Consider the following 22962-nt stretch of genomic DNA (forward strand, 5'->3'; position numbering starts at 1 on the left):
AATTGTCATGCCAATAAACTACATTGACAGAGGGGCAGAAGGGAGAGAGAGAGAGAGAAACAATGATTGATGGTCTGGGTCACCATAACTCAGCATCTCACCGGTACTCATGCCCCTCATTAGATTTACCAGAGTTAGTTCAGAATGGTTAGTACAGCACAATTAGTTTCCCAATTCATGTTTGAATGAATGTGTAAGAGAGGGGACTGGGGCACATTAATTAGCTACAAAAATATAATTTAAAAAAATGATCATGTGTTTACTAAAAGTAGCTAACATGAAATAATGGATTCCACAAGCATATATGTCTAAAGACTGCATTTCTTTTCAAAGAGATTAGATAAGCAGCAGACTTCTTTCCCTGCTGCTAAATGCAGGTAGTTTTATGTGTAACAAAACATGTCTGATAACTGTGTCGAGAAAACCTTGATACTGCAGTAAAAAAGGCGACAGCATTACAAATTGAATTTGATAATATATATCTGCTACAGGAGAGGATCTTCACTGCAGTTACTTTCCACTTTTTGCAATTTACTGGATGTGCCAAATTGTCAAACTAGAAAAAAAAACTGGAAAACAAATTCTTATCTTTTCAAATAACTAACATCTTGGATTGATATGAAAAATGGTTTATTGAGCAAAGTGTCTTTTTAAGACAAAGCAAGGCAGAAAGGAAAGGCTGGCTAAACGACAGGGGTGTCACACTGTGGCCTATGGAGGGCTGAGAGTGTCCAGGTTTTCATTCCAGCGGGAGACAACACCACAGGATGTAATGGCACGGAGTCTGAACCACCGGCTTGAGAGAAGAACTGTCTACTCTCGCCAGAGTTACTAAAAGCAAGACTTGAGAAGAAAGAGGCTTCAGTCTGTGATGCTTTAATCACAGTAGAAGTCCATATCCTGGAAAAAAGGCAAAATAAAATTAGATCAATGTTGACCATCACCTATTACTCCAGAAAAGGAAAAAAAATGAAAGTACTGATGTCAGATATTCTTCTATAAAAGTATAAAAATGTACTCACGGTTGTCGGAATCGTAACTGTGTCTTCTACAAACTTCTGTGTCTCCTTCAGCACAGTTGCAGGGAAGTACCCGATGATGCCCATCTGGTCCACATACCGCTCACTGTAAACCTGCCAGTGAATTATATCTGCTTTATGCATTCAACCATCACTAAACTTGAAATAAATTTAAATTCTTGCTCGTTTTCAGTAAAATGTAATTGAATATTTAACCAAATGTTTTTCATTTTGCAGAAAGACATTTTTTTGTCACAGCTGCTGCACATCCTCTGTGTCTTCTGTAACTTCTGCTAAATAACATGTCAGAAATATGCACATACACTTCCAGACCAAAAGACTCCGGCGCCCTCCTCTGGTACGAGTTTAGAATACACATAAACCATCTGACCCTTCTTGATGTTGATGAATCTGCAGTCAGGAGCTATGAAGTCATCCAAGGCTGTGGCCATGGAGAGGACATCTAATAAAGCACAGAAAACAACAGAGGAAAGGGAAATATAGATGAAAGAATCTACTTTTTTTAAAGAAGTAATCAAGCGCATGCATTTTATTTTAAAATTCATGATATCAATGCATAATTGTTTTCAAGATACACTCTACACACTGCGTCATGCGTCTCTTTAATGCTCTGACTTACATGAGCATTCTGCATCTCCACAAATCTTGTTGTCTGCTAGTTTATCCATAAGGACGGCCCTTGCAGTCTGGTGCAGTAGTCCCACACACAGCAGAATCACCAGTGGATAGTTCATGCTGACCGAAAGAGCAGAACCAAGGGAGTGTTGTGTGTGCGTGTGGATGTGAATGTGGACGTTTGAAGAAACTTAAGGCTATAAAAATCCCAAAACACTTCTCTCAGCCAGGAATGGGCTGAGCCCCTTCATCACAGGTCGCCTGACCAATCAGAGTTTCAGAAATGCCACACTCTGGAACCATTCATTTCCCACAGGGGAGTTGGCTTATTTTTCTCAAATCTCACTCTCTTTGCAGAAACAAGAAGTCACAGTTCAGAGTTGTGAGCTGTGTGTCTTAAGCTCTGTTAAAAAAAAATGTTAATGTGTTGAAATACAGCATGCTGTTCTTTAAACAGCTGTTTGAGTAAGTGCCATATTTTTGGACAGACTAAAATGTTGGGTGTGAGAAGCAGTATATAATAAATATATATAGCTTTTTATGTATTTTATGAAACTGTGTGCAACTAATCTAAAATGAGTTTGTAAAAAGGTTGAGCTGGGTTACTTAGTTATTTGTCTAACAAATTTGGTGTGATGAAGCTTGCTGGTGACAACTGGTTCCAGTCTTGTCTATTTACAAAACAAATGTGTTAAACAAATTTAACCAAACCCAGTCTAACATTCAAATGGTCTCTACACTCCTGAAATAGTTTCTCAGACATGTGATACACAGTCAGACCCACTTTCAAATGGTGTCAAAATACCTCTTAACTTCCTCTGAAGTAGTAAAATGTTTCATTGCAACCCTCTGTGTCCTCTCACGGGCGCCCAGAGGTTCATGGAGTTTGGATCAATGTAGGAGTCATATTTTCAACCAAACACCTGATGGCACTCTTGTCCCCTTGCGATGGTCAAGAAATTGAACCACCCAAGAGTCTCTCTGTTTGTTTGGTTGGTTTTGCCAGGTGAAAATCTGGCAAAACCTGTTTCATGGGGGCAATACTCTACTATAGTGCTGTATGATGGACAAGATGATGAATTGTTAGGAAGTATAACAATGGTGGATAAGCCAACCTAAACTCAATGTTGCATAATAGGCCTTCAGCTTTTAGACAAGTAATAAATGCTTAACAGTGAAAGAACTTCAGCCACATCGAACTGATCACAATCTGAACTTTTGTTGCTAGAGCAATGAAGCAAAACCTTTAAGAAAATAAACCAAATGTGTATTATTTTGTCTGGAATATGTTTTTTTTAATTTTTTTTATTCATTCTTGTGCTTCTCACCACGAAGTTATTGAATATGAATACAAAACTAGAGCGGTATTGTCCTTTCAAGCTTCTGAATGCCAACCCACAGGTCAAATTCCATTCACTGATCTCTATGACTAAGTTGATGACACATTTTTTCGATCTTGCGGTATCAAACAAGCTTTCTGAAGTCTTTGTAAACAAGTTAGCTATGTAATTATTTCCTTTTTTGTATGATGCAAAGCACTGCAAGCCGCTGCTGGTCTGTGTGTGGACGGTGTTTGAACCTACGTAGCTAGGTGGGCGGGGTTTAAACCCACGTATATCCTCGCGCAAGTCAGAAAACAAATAGCACCGCTCACTCGCGTTGTCCTGGTGTTAAAAAACACACACACCCCATGACATTTAGGACTGTGACGTAGGCACACTGTAAACTCAAAACGATAGTCTCGGACGGCGGTGTTATCGTTCGGTCCGAAGAGTTTGGGGGTAGTCGGTGCTTTGTTTTTATTTTGGGGGCTGTAAGCTACCACTATCAGACTAATTCCACTCAAATACAACCACCCGCATGCCTGGACCGAGGTGTATTTCAATAACGGAGTGGTAAGCTAACAAGTTAGGTCCCAAAGTAGCTGATGGATGCGCGGGTATCGGAGTTATTTTGCTCAGGAAATGGACACGGCTCTGGATCTCAAGGTGTTGCGTCCAACGTCAAACTGGGAAATGGCTACGGGGTAGCCCCCAAAAAAGCTTGTGTAAAGAACAACAAGAAAGCCAAAGCTCGATTCTCCCGCAACTTCAAACCAAGCAATAACACCCCATATCTACCTCCAGAGGTAAGGCTGAAATTACGCGCACAACTACCGCCATTGTAGTCAAGATAATATTATTTTCGAGTCATAGTGAAGTCTGCTAATAACAAAGTGAACTTAAATGGGTGTTTGTGTGCATGTTGTGATGTGCAACACTAAGTCAATAACCGTAGATGTGTCATTGCCTTCCCTATCGCCGGGGTTAGCTGTCCTGCCCCGACTTGCCTATGAACTCGCAGTGACACGTATCTAGTCGGTAACGGAAAGAAAAATGAATGAGAGGGCTCGGCTAACATTAGCAACCTAACATTTGCTGTTAACTTACAATTCGCCATTCACAGTAGTTTTGCAGTAATAAGCCAAGTGCGTGTTTAATTATAAGCCGCTTGCTATAACGTTAGCCGGCTAGTATTTTGCTAGCTAGCAGAAGAGGAACAGCTGTGTTTGTAAATAACTAACAGGGGGCGGGTGTTTACTCGGTGGACCTGATGTTACTATTACAGTCCCTGACATTCACTCAGCCAAGGACTGTGTTACTACACAGTAACGAAAGATTACTTTGATCATTTGTACTTAAACTTAAACAACTTCAACAGTTAACGTGACCATTATTTTCTCAGTAACGTGAACAAAATAATTGTGTAGACCTCAAACTACCAAAAACTTAACCTAGATTAACCAGGAGCCAATTAAAAGTTTAGGATGAAATTGTGTTTTAATATTACTATAGATTATTGAAGGCATCTCAGCCTTGGATTTAAAGAGATTAGCAGTATCTTTTCAGGACTATGGTCATAAACTCTTCATGTTAATGGGGCAAGTCTCAACATATTCCGTGGCTTCAGTTGTTGTTTGAGCTGATGCCCAGCATGTAACCAGCTCCACTGTCCTGCTCTGCTCATAATTGTTAGTATACATTTATGATATTTGTCCCACTTTTAGGGATATTGACTAGTTTCCACATTGGTGTGCTTTGTCTAATAACACATTAAGTAGCTGTGTGTTAGGGCTAGCTAAGCAGTTAGTCAGTTTGTATAGCTCCCAGTGACTACCTATTCATAGTAGTGCACTGACTGCTCATTCAGTCAGATTGCTTTTCTTTGTGTCTTTTAACAAATCAAAAGCCTGTTGTTTCACTTCTCTGCAGTCTGACATCTGTTGTTCCTGTTCTGTCTCTGTCTGTCTCTCTTTGTTTACCTCCCCGTCTCTTAGGCTGAAGAGGGAAATATAGAGTACAAGGTAAGCAAATAAGCTGTGCAAGGGCCGTGTTGTGTTCAAAAGATATTTTGATTTCCTTCAAAGTGAGCTAGTTGCCTCATATAACACTATAACAATGAATAGCTCATGGTTAGGTCAGCCTCTTCATGACAAGAGTGTGGAGGTTTGTTATAGGTCAATCATCATTACAATAAGCTGTCAGCAATATGTAGATAATATGTCAGAATATATAAGTGCAGTCTCACATGGTCTACTGTGGAAAACCAACACCACAGTGGATTAGCAAGAGCATTTTTAGTGTCTGGACCGCTGCTTCCCACTTCGCCTAGATTTTTATTGCCTCAGCCCTACAGTAATCCTTTGAAATGTTAGTTATTTGCATCATAATTATTTATCCACTAACTAGACTAATTTAACTCTTTTACAATCTAGGTTTAAGTTCAACCCTGATTTCTAAAGTCTTTCCCTGGTCTAGCTGAAGCTGGTGAACCCCACACAATACCGCTTTGAGCACCTGGCAACACAAATGAAATGGCGACTGCAGGAGGGTCGAGGCGAAGCGGTGTATCAAATAGGTGTTGAGGATAATGGCATGCTGGTGGGACTTTCAGAGGAAGATATGAGGACATCACTGAAGACGCTCCATAAGCTGGCAGAGAAGTAAGTCAAGATATTATCGAATTTACTTTTTATTTACTTACCATAGTGTATTGTCACTTTTTGACATCAGGTTTAAAGCCCTAACCAAACAAATAAAAATAATAAATGAAAATATGCCATCAAAAACAAAGCCAGTTTCCAATTTGCATAGGCATACTATAAGTAACAAGTGATCATTTTGTAATTACACAATCAAAACACTGCACTTTATTTATTTATGTATTTGTTTTTCTTTTTTTCTGACAGAGTGGGAGCAGACATCACTGTCCTCAGAGAGCGAGATGTGGACTATGACTCTGATGTGCCTCGTAAGATTGCTGAGGTTCTCATTCGCAAGGTGCCAGATGACCAGCAGGTTAGTATTGGGCTACTGTGAAGGCACGTTGCTCTCTAGTTGTGGTTCTTTTGTTGTTGATCTGTTAATTTTCTGGGGGGGGTTTGTTTTTTTCCTGCAGTTCTTGGACCTGCGAGTAGCTGTACTGGGTAATGTGGACTCGGGCAAGTCCACTCTGTTGGGTGTTTTGACTCAGGGTGAGCTGGACAATGGGCGGGGAAGAGCGAGGCTCAACCTCTTCAGACATCTACATGAGATCCAGACTGGACGCACTTCAAGCATCAGCTTTGAAATCCTAGGCTTCAATAGTAAAGGAGAGGTGAGAAAAGATCCAACATTATGTTCTGGTTATCAAGGGTTTCCTTATTGAGATGTAAAAGTTGATCAGACAAGACAATATGGTTTTGGTAATAGTGATATAAAGAGGAAAGAAAGTTTCATACAATGTAACATTAATGTAGCAATGTTACTCATCGTACTACTGCATCGCCAAGTGATGTTAGTAGCTGATACCTAGCCTGACCTATTCTTTCAAATAAATAACTGAGAAATATGTGTTGATGCTTTTTTCTTAATGTAATTTAGATCATGACACTCCTGATGTGATTCATTCTTTTCCTAGGTTGTGAATTACAGTGAGTCTCGAACAGCTGAGGAGATTTGTGAGAGTGCCTCTAAAATGATCACATTCATTGATCTGGCGGGTCACCACAAGTACCTGAAGACCACCATCTTTGGCCTCACCAGCTACTGTCCGGATTTCGCTATGCTAGTCGTCAGTGCAAATACCGGCATTGGTGAGTATTAATTGATTAATTTAAATATATAATCATTTTGTTAGACTTTGAGCATCATTGTATGTCTATGTACTCATGTCTCTCTGTGTGCACCTTATCCAGTCAATTTACTGTTCAGATAAGCCAAGCTGAAAGTGGATCTGTTACAGAGACTCAGGCTGGTAATAGACACTTGCAGGGCCAGTCTGACAGAGACCCTATGTTTGTGTACACCACACCTAAACACTGTTGTGGACTTAACCAGTGGCTCAGCACTTTACAAACATGTGATATCTGACCCCTCCTACCACAGCCACTTTACCCCTCGTCTCTGCTTGCTACTACTAGTCCCAAAATATCTCAAATACCATCCATTCATGTCAGACTCCTCTGACCCACTGGAGTTAGCTCTGTGCTTGATCCCATACAGATTTGGCACACCTGAGACCCACAAATGGGTCAGTAAGGTATTGTGTATGTCGACATTGCTGACTTTGCAGAAAGGACATAACACTTGACAATCACCAGAAGTTATGCCCCAAATACTTGCAGGTGTTTTGTACAGGAGATTTTTTAAAAGAAGCACATCAGTTTAGACTGAATTCCACCACAATTTTAAGTGCGAAGGTTGTTGTGTTTCCTGCTACAAGAAGACACTGTTCTCTGCAGTTTACAAGGTAAACAAGGTCCTCTAGTGGCAGGCAACAGCTCAAAATACTGTTTCAGTCGTAGAACTGGAGAGGAAAATCACCATCAATGACAACAGCAAATAATATTGAGTGCAGGAAGTGTGTATGATATCCAGGTCCAGGAACGACACACATTGAAACCTGAGCTGCAGAAACAAGTGAGACAGGCTTTGTTCATGACGTCATACTGTTTGTTTACTATGCTTGCAGTAGAACACAATTTGATTTAGTTTGTAGGATTGTTTTTAAAATGCTATTGTTAGAAGTGGGATTTGAACCCATGCCTCCAGAGGAGACTGCGACTTGGACGCAGCGCCTTAGACCGCTAGGCCATCCTGACATATATCTGTTTGTTTTAACTGTGCCAAATGACTGGGAGGAGGAGGGGCTTTGACAGGCACAGCAAGTACGCCGAGATAAGAACACACTGTTAAGAGCTTTATGACCTTCAGCTCTGCTGGAGTCATTAGGTGAACTGCATTCAGCTGCTGTAAATGTATGGCTGGCAGTTTGCAGTTTTAGGTAATTTTGAATGTATGAGTTCACTGACTGAAAAGGTTGAAAAGAAAAGTGTGACTCAGACCCAAGTCAACTTCAATGTTTTTTTCTTCACAATTTTCTGCAGATTTTAGTGGTTAACAAGGAAACGAAAGTGATGTGTGTCTGCAGTAGTGGAATAAGTAGATAAACAAATAGAAAAACAGAAAAATGCTAACAAATTTCCAAGGCACAGTCACAATATCGCTGTGGCTGGTTTGTTTTTACAGATTTCTGCCATGCGAAGAAAGACTTATAAATCTGTGGTTAATGTACATTTGACCTGGATGTGTCCCATTAATAAGCAGCATTTTATTTACATTAATTCAGTAGTAATATGCCACAACTAAAAGAAAATCACATTCACTGCTGTAAAAACAAAACAAAAACAAAAAGTCAGTCCTAATGTTTAGAAAAATAAGTAAGGAAAAATACATATAGCACTTTAACCTTGTGGGGCACAAAAAGGGCATGAATATGAAATCTAACAAAACTGAACCAGGACTACACTGCTGAGGGAAACTGAAATGGGCTTCAAAGAGTGTGTTGATTTTCTCTAGAAGTCTGAGAATAATGCTCAATCTGCAATGGTACACCTTTTTTAAAGCCTATACATGATTATTCTTTACTTCGTATGTATTTATGCTTGGATTTCTGTACTTGTTCTGTGGGAGTTGCTAGGTTTGTGTGGGTGTCTGTTCTAAAATAGGGTGTGCTGGGGGAAATGGGGTCAAGAATGAGGACCACCTTAGCTACGTAACAGACAGAAAGGGGACACAGTGTCTGCAACTCAAGAGCAACAGCTTTAATTATGAAACAGAGTAATAGATCTGTGTAATGCATAGGGCTCGTCTTAGGTTGTGTCTGTGACAAACCAAAAAGCCAAAGGGTGGGTAATCATCTTGTATGATTCTGTGATGCTTTACCAAATATATTAGCACCTCCACTTCACTCATTACCTTTACACAGGATGAGGAACTTTGCTTTTTCCTATGCACCTTTACCTTGTATGCACTAACAATAACACACAACTAGCAAAACAACCCACTGCTCAGCTGACAAGGGGGTCAGGCTATTTTGAGTCTCTGTCCACCTGTAAATGTGAGTCATGGATCACTATAGAACTGAGACATAATCTACTAGACATATCGCTTTCTCTCACGTGCCAGCTTTCTCCAGGACCCTGCTGCCTCCGCTAGAAGTCACTGTGTTTAGAAAAGCTGGTCTTTGGCATTCTGATCAACCAAGACACTAATGAAATAATTACCATATATGGTTGAATATTCCTGTACTGCTATCTTAACTACTTCCTCTGATGGCATAACAATCATACGGCATGGTAAATTCTGGCTGGTCTTATCAGTTTAGTCTCTTGATCCTCAGACTCACATTAGACAGCAGCAGATAAGCAGTGTTACCTTAGGTCACAACAGTCTGTTCCCTCGCGGATGTGGATGTCCTTATGTGTCCAAAGGGATGTTTGCTGAGGGCACTGGATCCCTTCCTGTTCATTTAATGCAATTGATTGTAAAAGAACAGCATTGCGCAATACCTTAATGAACATTGTGTGTCAAAGCATGTTTGATGTGAGCAAGCTGCACCTTGTAAAGTTAACCGTTAAGGTTGAAAAGAGCTATATAAGTGAATGAGTAAATTCAATGTCGTGAAACCCTCCGACTAGACCTAACACTCTCCCTACTTCTTTTCCCTCCTCTTTTCCAGCTGGTACGACACGGGAGCATCTTGGACTTGCCATGGCCCTGAAGGTGCCCATCTTCATCGTCATCAGTAAGGTGGACCTCTGTACGCGGGCCACAGTGGAGCGCACGGTACGGCAGTTGGAGCGTGTCCTGAAGCAGCCGGGCTGCAACAAGGTGCCAATGGTCATAGGCAGTACGGACGATGCCGTCACAGCAGCACAGCAGTTCGCCCAGTCGCCCAAGTATGAGACAACTACATATACATAATTGAATGAGTACATGAATTGAATGATTTGTGTTTTTGTGTGTGCTCCCTCTATAATTTAGAACCCTTATAACTGTAGAAGGTAGTGATGTCTGTGTGTCCTGATCATGTGCTTGTGCTCTCCCTGGCAGCATCACACCCATCTTCACCTTGTCCAGTGTGTCTGGAGAGAGTCTAGACTTGCTCAAGGTCTTCTTCAACATCATCCCTCCTCTCAGCAACAGCAAGGAGCAGGAGGAGCTTATGCAACAGCTAACTGAGTTTCAGGTAGGTCTGAGATGAGGTTTGTGTATGCATGCAAGTGATCAGCCGGTACATACACACTCTTTGAGATGCAGTGTAAATACATATACATGATTTTGATGTGATTGACAGCAGTGTGCGTCATTACAGGTGGATGAGATCTACACAGTGCCAGAGGTGGGGACTGTGGTGGGAGGTACTCTGTACAGGTCAGTGTGGGGAAATGCTCACTTCATGTTCTTCCATTCAACTTGCATTTATTTTGTTTAGCATGGACATCTCTCTGACCCTCTCCTCTCTTTAATTGTGCAGTGGTATTTGCCGCGAGGGAGATAATCTTGTAGTAGGGCCCACAGACTCGGGCCAGTTCCACAAGTTGACCATCGGCAGCATCCAAAGAAACCGCTCGGCATGCAGGGTACTCAGGGCCGGCCAGGCTGCCACACTTGCCCTGGGCGATTTTGACCGGTCACTCCTACGCAAGGTCAGACACTTAATATTTGTCTTACTTTCTCCCTATACTGTTCGCCTCAGTTTATAGAGGGAGTGTGTGTTCCTCATATTGTCATGAAAATGTCTGATTTGGTACACTGATTCATATGGAGAAAAAAATAGAAAATATACTTGATCTTATGTTACACCCTGAATTCTAATCGATGAGTATACAATATCCATGTGTTTTCCTCTGACAGGGCATGGTGATGGTGAGTCCAGAGATGGATCCTACCATCTGCTGGATGTTTGAGGCTGAGATTGTGCTCCTCTTCCATGCCAAGACCTTCCACAAGGGCTTCCAGGTTACTGTGCACATTGGCAATGTGAGACAGACCGCCACTGTGGAAGCTGTGTATGGCAAGGTTAGTTCATCCACTGAGCAACAACTGTTCCTGTCTGAAACTTCTAAAACCTGGGCTTGTTATATCCCAATGTCTTCTTACATTTGGTTTATTCTTGACACTGTCTCTCTTTTGGTCCTATTCTTATGACACGTCGCTGTGCCGCAGGAGGAGCTGAGAACAGGGGAGAAAGCAGTGGTTCTCTTCAAGTTCATCAAGCACCCAGAATACCTGAAGGTGGGAGCTAAGGTGCTCTTCAGAGAGGGCGTGACCAAAGGTATCGGCCACGTCACCAAATTACAGCCCATCACCCAGTACCGACCATCCCATAGCGAGGATGATGAAGCCTAAAGTTTCTCGGAGAACCACAACAGAAAACACCGTCCCAAAAACAAGGTGCTTTATAACCAACTTCCTGCTTTCTCCAAAGGCCACTCTGCCCTGTAAATCCCTTTCACAGGATTTGTTTGCTTTATCACCCTGTCACCAAAGCATTGTTGTCCCCATCCTCTACATGTGTCCCCTTCAGCCTTTTAAATAACTGTTGATATTTTAGTTTGCTTTCTGGTGTTGCTCCTCATGGCACTGATAAGAGGAAAAGCCACCTCTGTAACACATTCACTTCAACATCTACCAAAGTGATATTGACTGTCAAGAACACATAGTTCAGTGCACAGATCAATAAGTGGCAACTAGGAAATTGCTTTCTCACACCTACGTTGAAGTGCTTCTTACACAGTTTACATCTAAATGCACTCCTAACACACACTTTGAAAAAGATGCACCCACACACTTGCACTGAAACATAAATGCCAGTGTTAGTATACCTTTGTCAAGTTGTCGTTTACAACCTCAACAGTTGTAAGTATGAGATGCTTGGACATTAAGTCTGTATCACCATTGTCATTGTTGTCGTCACCCCACAGCAGCTTGTATGTGTTACCAGCTTAGTGCCTGACTGAGAAGGACAAGCCTCAGATCTCACTGTATTTGAATACTCTTAAATCATACCCGTTGCTAGTGAGACAATAGTAAAAACATTGAGATACAGCTTGTCAGATATATATAAAATAAACCATGTTGCTATAAGCTGTAGCCCTGACAAGGGCACTTTACGAAGGTAAAGGAGAGCATTGCGAGGTATGCAAAGTTAGAACTTGACCCAGTTTGTATGTCAGCCTGCCAAGATAACTCACATTGGCAATCACTGGTTTTGTTACGTCACGTATGTCTGTGAGAATTGTTTTTTATTCACATATATTGCCTCACGATAGTGCAGTGAGATGGCAATGATCTTGCTGCCTACGTTTCAAGTGCTTTAGTTACTCAGGTCAGTGTAGATATCTTATTAGACAGCATTCCACTCTCACAGAACTACTCCTTTGGAGGTTTCTGTTGCTGACTTGAGGGGGGGGGGGGGGGGGGGGATGTGAAGCTACCTTCAAATGCAGCTTTGTTTAAAAGCAATTATGTTAGAGGTACTTGATGTCGTCTCTTCACTTAAGTTACTGATGTCACTAATTTTGAAGGGGTTTAACACAGTGCCTGATGGAACTACTGTTTGAGTAGCCTTCCATTACACCCCAAAGTTTTACAATTTAGGTAAAGATCTAATTAAGTTGGTGCTACTCCTTTTAATACAGCTTTTAATATTTTGGGGACAACTTTGAAAATGAATGTTAATTGCCACTCTCTGTTCAAGGCTGCTGTTGGCCTTATCATATTCTGATATAGCATGTTGATGTGATTTATACATAGGTTGTTGTCCCACTGACATCAATGATAGAGGAGAACTGAAGTGTGAGCCCTGTTTTGTTGCACCCACGTTGTTGTTATGCAGTTTGTGTGCGAGAGAGGAAAACTAAGAACACATTTCAACCAAAATATTTTATAGCCTTTATGAAGAGTTATATCAGGTGTTTGTTTTAATGCATCTGAGAAGTATTTTATAGATTTCTTGTAGTTCCATTTTACAAATCATTCACACGTTTCACTGTTTTCAGTCTTCTTAATGACACCAACACAGCTTCACTTTTTTGAGATCACATTTAAGATCTGTTTTTCTTTTAATTGAAAGTGTAATATTTTGATTATTTGGGTGAAATGCAATATTTATGTACAGATCCAATTTGTGTATCATGATGTACATAAATAAAATGTTTATTGTCTCTCTAGCAATGTTTTCAACCATGTCATCATGCATCCAGTGTTCAGTCTACTGACTCATGTCACAGAGCCACTGAGATTTGAAAGGCTTTGTTGTTTCATTTTCCTGGTAGTGCCCCTCCTAATCTGCTCCCCAGCTGATGCAAGACAAGGCAAGAAACTTTCCTCATTCAGCTGTCTTTCGATGCTCATGCACGACAGAATAGGTTCACCATTGTAGAAATGTGTAAACAAAAAAGGATGACTCTCTTGTCTTACAAAAGACAAACATTTTCTGTATCTCTTCACAAGAAAACTTCATATTGACACTCAAGTGAGGATTCCTGATCTTTATTCGACAGATTAGTGGCATCTGCTGGCACGTCAGGGTACTGCAACACAATGTACAATATTACAAAATCTTTGATACCCTCTGGTTTACAAAACTATTGCTTAAAAGTATTGCCTTGCCCTTTATAATAAAAAGTGAAACAAAGAAATTACACAAATTAACAATAATTTGTACACATTCTCATAATATAAAGCACAATAACATTGATCTTTGGGACATTTTATTTAATTTAAAAATTCAGTTCTACAGCACATCTTCAGTTTCTCTTGAAAAAAGAATCCAGAGTTCCTGTACTTCCACCTTGGGAGCGATGCCTTTTTGGTTGTGGTCCTGGCTGGCCTCTGGTTTTCGTCTTTCCCCGGGAGGCCTGGGCTATGCCTGCCGCTCCTACTCTGAGAGGAGTTGAAGAGACGGTGGAGGAAGAGGAAGAGATGTTTGCTGAACCTGTTGATGAAGAGAGTGAATTCTGGAGGTCCAGAGCAAAGTGATAGTCATTGTGTTCAGGCATTTCCCAGACCAACACCTCGAGGCCACAACGTTCACAGTTTAACAGGTCTTCTCTGGCCACACTGGGAGGATGGCGATTTACCTCTGGATCAATGTCCAGTTCGTCCTTTAACTTTTCACATGGCGACTGGTGAGATGTAAACTCTGTACTATGTTTTGCCTGTAGGCCTGACACAGCAGCAATAGAGTCTTCTTCATTGACAGGCTCGGGCCTATGTCCTGTTTCAGGCTTGTTCAATGATGAGGCTGAGGCCTGTAAGCTTCTTCCAAGAGTCTTCTTGTGGAAGAAAGAGAAAATGCCAGAACGGGGGCTGGCTGAACCATTTTTAGAGTGAGAAGTTAAAAGTGTAATGGAAGAAACCAGGCAATTGGTATCTGTCGCCAGCTGACTATCAGTAGCAGAGGTTTTGTGAGAGTTGGAAGATGGGAGAATTCCTGTGGAGCCTATATCGTCATCCTCCTCGTCTACATCTTTTGTAACTGGTCTTTGTTTCTCAGCTGCCTTTTGAAAGAAGGACTGGATGGTGCCAGGCTGTTTGCACGAGGAGTCATTTTTCAGTTCAGAGGGTGGCTGGGTGGAGGATTGAGTGGTGGAGAAAAGACTCTGGGTTGAAGAGACATCACTGGAAAGAAAGCCAACAATCCCCCCTGCTGATGGAGCATCACTGAATTTGCTAGCTGAGAGGTGGAGCAGGGTGAGGGGTGGAGTCCTGGGGACGTGATGCAAGACAGAGTGTAAATATTTACATATTAGACTTTAAATATTAAGTGTTATTATATTGTCATTACCATGCTGCCTGGTGGTTTCCTGCTGTGTTGAGACTCTTGATAATGGCAAAGCTGTCACTGGATAGTTTGGTCGCTTCGTAGCGCACTAAAGCACAACAGCGAGAGAAGCTGCTCGGCCTCTTATCCCCAAGCTGACGTACACCAACTGTCAACAACTTAGCCACGCGACCATTCTGCAAGGTGGGAGAAATGACAGGCACATGATGTAAAAGCAAATTACTGTATATAACATCAATGTGGAACTCAGTGGAGGAAATGAGTAATACTGCTGTAATAATGGAAAAGAAACAAATTACTCAACCACACATAGCTTTCTCTCACCACTTCTCTGTCCTTGGTCAGTCTCTCCTCCAGCTCAAGGGCCAGTTGATGAAGCCAATACTGTACCTACACAGAGGTTATTAATAATCAATATGAAGACAATCCTGCAAATCATAAATGAAAAGGAAATTATGTAAAAGATAACATATTTGTTAAAAATATTCCTTATACACCTAGATGGATCAGCTACATTCTCTCAAAGTTTCATCACTTTCAGTCAATATCAGACTAAAAATAAAAGACAGATTGAGTTATTCTTTACCTTTATTCTTACCCTGGTGTAACACCGGAGAAACAGAGATGATGGCCTGTACCTGTTCTTTTGTAGCCAGCGATGTCTTCCCGGGGAAGTTCTTACTGCAGCCGATGGACTTAGGAAGCTGTCTGGGTTTCACTGCTTCAAACTCAATCCCCCGACACAAGTCATACAGCCACTGGCTGCAAAGCAGAGAGGGTCAGAGGTAATCAAGTATAAATGAGAGTCCACCAGTCATCTTATGACTTTTAAATGAATATGTGTTTTGTCTTACCCTGTCTTTTCTCCAAAGTGCTGTCCCAGTTGGGCCTGAGAGAAGCGAGTCAGATCTCCCATGTTCTCTATTCCCAGAGTTTCTGTGATGGAGGCACCCAGCTTACCCCCCAAGTTACGGCTGCACAGGTGAAATAAGCAATACATGAGTGTATTGTTGGTCAGCTTCTGTTTTTACACTTCCACAATATGAGTGTAATTTGTGATGAGTAAATTCTTTATGGCAGAGTAGAACTCACATCTTGCTGATGGGTAGAGAGTTGAAAAGTTCAGTGACAGAGTCCAAAGGCAGAACAGTCTGTCGATTAGGTTTGTTTAGACCACAGGCTAGTTTGGCCAATACCTGGAAAAAACAGACAGTAAACTGTGACCATAGAAAAGCTCATTACTGCTCTTTAAAGTATCGTGCCAGCATTATATTTATAGGAATTAAATAAACCGATGACAGTTTTCCTACCTTATTGTGCGATATCCCTGCTGAACAGCGGAAACCTGTGTGTTTCTCCACGGCTGCCCTCATTTCCTCGACAATGATTGCCCCCAAAGTTAGCTGCAGTTCTGCAGAGCTCTGCGCCCCTAATGGAGGGACAAGTAAGGATGCCAGCCACTGCTGGAGACCTCTGGACCTCTGCTCCTCTGGGGACAAACATGACGCTGTTAGGAGGATACATGCCAGAGTTTTTGTGGTTTTGTTAAGTGTCACGTTTCAACACCAGCTTCCGGTGTCCACTGCTGAAACAATTAGTTGAGCAATCGATTGGTCAAAGTTTGGTTACAGCTTACCTTTATCCAAGGCAGCGTCCTCTGCAGATGCCTCCTGCTCAGGTGAAATTTGTGGGTAACCCTGGATGTAGGTTGTCTTCAACAGGTGAGGGTCAATTTGTTTGTCAGTTATGTTTTTCAGCCGCTGCTGGATCGCGGCAGTCAGATCCATGTAGGCCTCATCAATGCTGGCTCTCTCAATCACAGCAAAGCGAGACATCACCTCAATCACCTCCACACTTGCCTCTCTGTAACTACACAGGGGTGAGTATGTTATAGCACAATCCCAGGAGCTGTGAATAGGTGTAGAGGTTATACAGTACATCTCCAGCACTTACTATGTCAGGTCTGCCTTGCCATGAGACTCGCGCACTCGTGCCACCTGGAGATCTGGGCACAGTTTCTTCGCATCGTCCACCCACATGTTCCTGGTGACACCATGGGCCCTGGCCTCGTAGCTCACAGCTATGATACTAACAGAGGATGATATTTAGTTGAGAACCGCGTTGTTCGGTCATGTTTACAAACTGTGAAAACATGTTAACAGTAAGTATCTGTGGAGGATGAAGTCAGGTGAGTTGCTAACACAGAGACTGCAATTTAAATGGTCCAATCAACTGAACAGTCAAAGTTATTGAACAGATGTCAGTGAACAGCTGGAGAAAGATCAAGGAGGCCATTTACATCCAACACCAGAGACCATCCTTGAAGTGAGAGTGAGAAAGGGGTTATGATCCCCCCTCAGTTCCATACTTCAGGTCACATGATAACAACTGAGCAAACTCCATCTGCTGAGGAAGTTTTTGAGATAATTGAAACGTGTGTAAAATCTAGAAAGTGGACCTATTTTAAAGAACTATTTCTAAGTTCAAGAATGAACTTTCACGCTAGAGTATAGTCTGGTCAGTCACTTCCTGTCCTGCCATTTATCTCATTCTGCTGCTTAGTTTATTATCTGATATTGCTTATTATTATTGATTCATTTGTCTGATAATACTCTGCATTCTATCAGTTATGCTCCTACTACATTTCAATACATTCAGGGTGCTTTGGCAATCTAAAGTCGCCATGATCGTAACAGTAACGTCTCATTGAACTGAGTTTTGAGAGAAAGAGGTTTGTTTTCATTTGACTTAACTGCACTGTTCTCTCAAGAAGCAGAATAAACTAATCTTAGTGCATAACAGCACTGAGTAAAAGCGGGAACAGCTTTCTGCTTCACTTTGTGCTATCGCCTGACTTAGGTAGTTATTTTACTAAGGCTGGCATAACAATCGTGCTTAGTGGGACAGTCTCCCCGGAAACTCACCCGCCTCCTTTCCACGTCTTGTACTGGGCCACCACACAGGGACTGTTCCTCAGAGCTGGATTGAGTCTCTGTTCCACCTGGACGTAAAAGCAGTCCATGTCTACTAACGCCACCACTCTCTCCTTCCCGTAGTCCATCACTGAGGAGGTGAGTCAGTCAGCGAGGATGAAATATACACCCACTGGTTGGTGGTGCTGTTTTCACAGCTCTCGCCAGCTAGGGATGTTCACTAGAGTTTAACTGGGCGCCGAAATATGCTGCTATTGCTGTCGCTTTGTATTTCGTGCAGCCAACTAAAGTTACGTAAAAACGTCATCAAAAGTCGACGAAGACAACAGCCGCAGTCGGCCATAGTGGTGAGGTCGTTTTCGCATCTTAACTATAGGAACTGTACATGGCTTGCTGTTCTTATTAGGGGCCCCGTGGCAAATATGAGCTCTAGGTCCCTTTTGCTTAACCCCTCCCCTAAACAGCAATTGCTCCATCATAGCAAGCAACAGCAGCTTCAAACTTGTCAACATGCTGAAGAGGTGTGCATGGGGCTCTAGTCAGAGCCATAGCTGGTACACAAAGAGTTTGGAGGATGTGCATTTTTTTAGCTATTCAAAAAACAAAAGCACAAAAAGTAAGGAATGGATTAATAAGAGTGTGAATTTGCTCTAACGTAAGCTGCAAATGTTAGCATGTCTGGCTAACTCTAACGCTAACATTTCTAACGCTAAACTCTCTCAACTATTTATGAAATGTAATGTTGATAGTCTTGCAAAATAAACATTGTTTTAAAGCCATAAAACTGTGACCAGTAGATTTACAGCAGGACTGAGAGGACAGTGTTAGAAATGAGGAAGCGACTCAGTTAGAATTACCCACTGTGACAGTGAAAGTGCTCATTCACTGGCAGCATTGATGCAGGCATGACTTTTCCATATATCCTTCACCTAATACTCACTGGACTCATGGGTAAGTCAGCTAAGCCTTAATAAGAACACTATGCATAAAGGATAGTTAGGGTTACAATTTAAAGAATATTGTTGGTACTGATATATTGCTGTTGAGTAACAATTTGAGACTTACAGTTAGTCATTAAAATTGTGTTTTATGGCTATGTCACTGGGTAACCTGTAACTGATACTGACATATGCAATGCATTTCAAAGCACCACCATAACATAAGTACCTACTGTTGTTTTTTCAGGAATTCACAGTGAATATTTTACAGTGAGTAAAGTCTCAGTCAAGGCTGGGGGCTCCATCTCTATCCCATGTCTCTATGAGCCTCTCTATAGGAACCATGTGAAATACTTATGTGAAGGATATTTTTGGGTCTCCTGCTCATATGCAGTTAAAACAGACAAGCCAGATAATTCAGGAACGTTTTCAATCTCTGATGCCACAAACCAAAGAATCTTCACTGTTACTATTAATAATCTGCCGGATAAGGATACTCATTACTGGTGTGCTGTGGAGCTTAAAAATCAGGGGGATGTCAAGCATCGTTTTCAGCTGTCAGTCGCCACAGGTAAAATCCTTTAAATGTTTTAAACACCTCTGAAATGTTCTCTGTGAACTATTTCATGTCTTAGAAATTGGATGCTTCATTTTGTCTTGTGCTTTTTTCAAGGTGTGCCAAGTCTGTACGTGGAACAACAGGAAATCACAGCATTTGAAGGAGGAAGTGTGACTGTCATGTGCCACCATAAATATACAAAGGTAACAAACTGGTGCAGGCTGGGCAGCACCTGTGTGACAGGCCAGACTGGATCAATAGAGGGAACAACAGTGACCATCAATGCAAGTGTCCCCAATGTTTTCAATGTGACTATGAGTGAACTGAGGACAGAGAGTAGCGGCTGGTATTGGTGTGCCACCGGAGACTTACAGATGCCAGTGCATATAACTGTTAATGAATCAACCTCAACTACCACAACTACAATGAGCCCCGGTACATCAAGTAAGATACTAACCATTTTCTATCTTCAGAAATGATCGACCTATTGTAAAAATGAAGCCAGTAAGTGGACACAACAAAGGTAACACAAATAAAACCCTGAAATAATGCATGTTAATCTTGCAGCATAGGATATATTCATAGTTATAGTATAAGAACCGACAATATATTGAATAAAAAATACTATTATATCATCTACTATGTGGATTAACATTACTTTTCACATTTATTTATTTACTTTACAGGGACTCTTCCAACCGCTACGCAGCATTCCTCCTTGTTTACCAGTACAGAGCCACATACAGCTCAGCCCACAAACTCCACCTTAAACGGGGCAGGCGGAGAGAGCCTGCAAGATGAACACAGGTCTGTGCTCCTTACTGTAGTTCACTTTGAGCAGCTTAACTGGGTTCAAATCTGATGTTCAACTTTTCCTGCATATCATCCCCTTTCCATCCTTTGTGTTTCCTAATACAGCACAACTGATATACTGTATACTGTACAATCTCTTCAAAACACAAAAGCACATATTGAGCATGGAAGTTCTTTTTTTTTACATTCATTCGTAAGCGCTGATTGTTTTTTTGCATATATAGTAAAGCACATCATTTTCTTTTAGCCAAACTCATAGGTGAAATGTGGCTGCATTTAATGGTTTTCCATGTCATAAATTAAACCTAGAAAAGAAGAATGTGTGCATAATTCAATTACAGAAAACTAAAAATTAAAAATTATTTACTTTATTTTTACTTTCAATTTATCTGCATTTATCTTCTAGTTCCGCTAAGATGACAATTCTCATCACCACCCTTACAGTCTTACACCTGTTGGTTGTTGTTGCTGCCTTTTTTGGATGGAGGATGATAAGACGTAGTAAGTCTGCGGTAAACTCTGCTAATACAGATTCAGTATATGAATAGTAATAAAAAATCTTTTAAAAAATCTGTTATTTTAAGATATCTTCTTCAAAAATGATCGTCTTTTAGATAAGACCAAACCTGAGGGACCTGACATCACTGCGGTAAGTTATAGCCATGTATTTCCTTTTTATGTTTGGTAATAAACATATGGTCATCTTCATCACTGGCACATCTCCTCTTTGCTTGGTAAATAACAAAAATTTTTACAGTATGTCCAAATTTGGACTGACACATGAAGTAAACAGCATTTAAGTAACATGAGAACGCTCTGACTAACTGCACAACTGTACTCCAAAATCTGTGAGCCATCAGATTCTGTGCCACTAGAGCAGGGGTATTCAACTAAAGTTCGAAGAGGTCCAGTTAGAGAAAATGTCCTCAAGCAAAGGTCCGGAACATCATAATGTCTAACTTGCCTTGTAATTTAGTGTGATATATATTGAAGTAGCCTAGTAGTTGTATCAATGTCTGCATGCGATCAACAACTGACTGTCGAATCAAATAAAGAAAGTACAATTCAAAAACATTCTGACAATATTTATTGTCACTTAACATTGAACTCTACAGATATATAATACTGTAGATATGTATAATGTTCTTCTCTCATTAAGTAAAAGGGCTGCATTTAAAAATAAAATAGAGAAAATAAATAAAATAGCTTTAGAAAAATTGTGCAACTTAAAATAAAGTGCTTAATTTTAGAAAAACAAAATAAAGTGTAGCAGCAGCTTGAGTTTCCCTTTTTCTTTGTTAACTGTTTCAAATCTTGACTTCACAGTCTCAACCAATTTCACAATAAATAATGCGTCTTCTCTCCCTCCCGCTCGCTCGTCTCTCCGTCTTCTCTCCCTGTGTCGTTCACTGGTCTTATCATCTGTCACTCGCCTCTCACCTCCCGTCTGTCTGTATTCAGAGTCGCAATGTTTATTGCCTGGAATGCACACATTTGATTGGCTGAGTAGCGTCACATGGGCTGGCGTAACTCGTATGCAATTGGTCTGTGAGTTTCTTGAGCCGCTAAACCAGTGCCGCAAAGACTAGAAAAGCAGTGTGCTCTAAACAGCACTGTCAAAAACTATCTACCACTAAAGTGCTGTAAAGTAGGGTAAAAATAGACCTGTGAAAAACAACAGGAAATGACATACTGTATACAAATGCTCCTCACATAAAACTCCAGATCATGTAAATATAAAGAGGTTTACTTACATTTAACTGACTTTGGAAGGGGTTAATGGCAGTCCTGCCGGAGATAATCAGTATTCAGCATGACACATACACTCCATAACGGCAAACCTCTGAAATGCAAAGCAACTAGTCCAATTTTATTATTACATTAACCAAACAATTGTGCACTTAGACAGAAGGAAGTAAATAATTGTAACATAACGTAAAATATGATGACATAAATATCAAATGTCCGATTCATCTACTATAGGGCTCACAAACTGGAAGCAATCCTGATGTTCTCTATGCTACCATTGTTCATGATCAACATGTAGCAGCCCAGAAGAAGGTAAACCAGACAAGAAAATCAAATGTAATTGAACACAGTACAAAAGAGAGAGTGTTGTCTTTCCCCTGAAATTGTATTACTTTGACTGCGGATCTCATCCTGCAGAGCCATGTACCCGAAGAGAGTGTGACGTACAGTACCATTGTAATGAAGGATATTGTGCCACAAATGGTATGTGATTAATTTTACACTCATACAGGCATCTCAATACATCAACTATTTGTTAATAACTGGGATTGGTATTGTTGTCATAATTATTCAGCATTCTCTTCTCTGTGCTTGTTTTCTCTCATTAGACTGAACCAGCAGAGGGAAGCGTGATCTGCAGCACACTGCACTCTAAAATATAATAAGTGCTAAATAGCTGAAAAGATGGGCATCAGTTTCAATATGGACCAAAAGCAGTGAAGTGGCTTTGTGACTAAAATGATTGAACTCATGCCATCATCTCTTGGTGCAGCTCCTCCAACCACTGAGTTGACATCTTTCCATTGACTATCTATGACTATCATGATCCATTTATTGTATTATTGTTTTGTATTACTGCATGAAAGAAATGAAAATAATTCTGCTTCTTTTCGTAAACAATGTGACAGATTTGTGTTTTGATATTGTGCAAATAAAAACTGAAATTTTTAAAATATTCATCATATATCTTCATAGCTATTATTTTTACCTCAAGCATTTTATTTATGTTTTTCATTCATGTAAAAAGTAATTTAGGTTTCGACTCACATACTCAAAGCAAAATGTGAAATGTGCTTTGTCATCAAACCCAAATCAAGGTAACTACCTTAAAAGGAGGAGGAAGAGAGATTTCAGATACTATTGCATATTTAGAAAAACTGGAA

At 40.8% G+C, this 22962-nt stretch overlaps 4 protein-coding genes and 1 non-coding gene across 6 annotated transcripts; 2 read left to right on the forward strand and 3 right to left on the reverse strand.

The window, feature by feature from the left end:
- Positions 1–509: 509 nt before the first annotated feature.
- On the reverse strand, positions 510–1780 carry LOC139294679 (otoraplin-like). Its single transcript, XM_070916602.1, has 4 exons — positions 1660–1780; positions 1343–1482; positions 1023–1133; positions 510–900 (listed from the first exon to the last, which is right to left on the reverse strand). The coding sequence occupies exons 1-4, from the start codon at positions 1772–1774 to the stop codon at positions 877–879; spliced, it is 390 nt and encodes a 129-aa protein (XP_070772703.1). The 5' UTR covers positions 1775–1780; the 3' UTR covers positions 510–876.
- Positions 1781–3492: 1712 nt separating this feature from the next.
- On the forward strand, positions 3493–12386 carry gtpbp2a (GTP binding protein 2a). Of its 2 annotated transcripts, none has more exons than XM_070915827.1 (12): positions 3493–3783; positions 4972–4998; positions 5453–5637; positions 5884–5992; positions 6093–6290; positions 6594–6768; positions 9696–9915; positions 10070–10205; positions 10332–10390; positions 10494–10665; positions 10874–11038; positions 11186–12386. In XM_070915827.1, exons 1-12 carry the CDS (start codon positions 3583–3585, stop codon positions 11366–11368), a joined length of 1830 nt encoding a protein of 609 aa, XP_070771928.1. In that variant the 5' UTR covers positions 3493–3582; the 3' UTR covers positions 11369–12386. The 2 variants fall into 2 exon arrangements, with proteins under 2 accessions (XP_070771928.1, XP_070771930.1); XM_070915829.1 differs by having other exon boundaries at positions 3717–3783; positions 5410–5637.
- trnal-caa (transfer RNA leucine (anticodon CAA)) lies at positions 7694–7776 on the reverse strand. The gene has a single exon. It is a non-coding gene; the product is annotated as a tRNA-Leu (tRNA).
- Positions 12387–13497: 1111 nt separating the features above from the next.
- Positions 13498–17868, reverse strand: polh (polymerase (DNA directed), eta). Its single transcript, XM_070916115.1, has 10 exons — positions 17732–17868; positions 16761–16895; positions 16444–16676; positions 16118–16296; positions 15900–16003; positions 15662–15781; positions 15446–15569; positions 15132–15197; positions 14811–14983; positions 13498–14731 (listed from the first exon to the last, which is right to left on the reverse strand). The coding sequence occupies exons 1-10, from the start codon at positions 17866–17868 to the stop codon at positions 13771–13773; spliced, it is 2232 nt and encodes a 743-aa protein (XP_070772216.1). The 3' UTR covers positions 13498–13770.
- An 819-nt stretch (positions 17869–18687) lies between these two features.
- LOC139294581 (CMRF35-like molecule 1) lies at positions 18688–22724 on the forward strand. The gene is made up of 9 exons (XM_070916498.1): positions 18688–18691; positions 18926–19249; positions 19352–19681; positions 19924–20044; positions 20457–20551; positions 20665–20699; positions 22034–22111; positions 22217–22282; positions 22408–22724. The coding sequence occupies exons 1-9, from the start codon at positions 18688–18690 to the stop codon at positions 22459–22461; spliced, it is 1107 nt and encodes a 368-aa protein (XP_070772599.1). The 3' UTR covers positions 22462–22724.
- The last annotated feature ends 238 nt before the right edge of the window (positions 22725–22962 follow it).

Source organism: Enoplosus armatus, chromosome 12, assembly GCF_043641665.1.
Source record: "Enoplosus armatus isolate fEnoArm2 chromosome 12, fEnoArm2.hap1, whole genome shotgun sequence".
NCBI classification, from domain to species: domain Eukaryota; kingdom Metazoa; phylum Chordata; class Actinopteri; order Centrarchiformes; family Enoplosidae; genus Enoplosus; species Enoplosus armatus.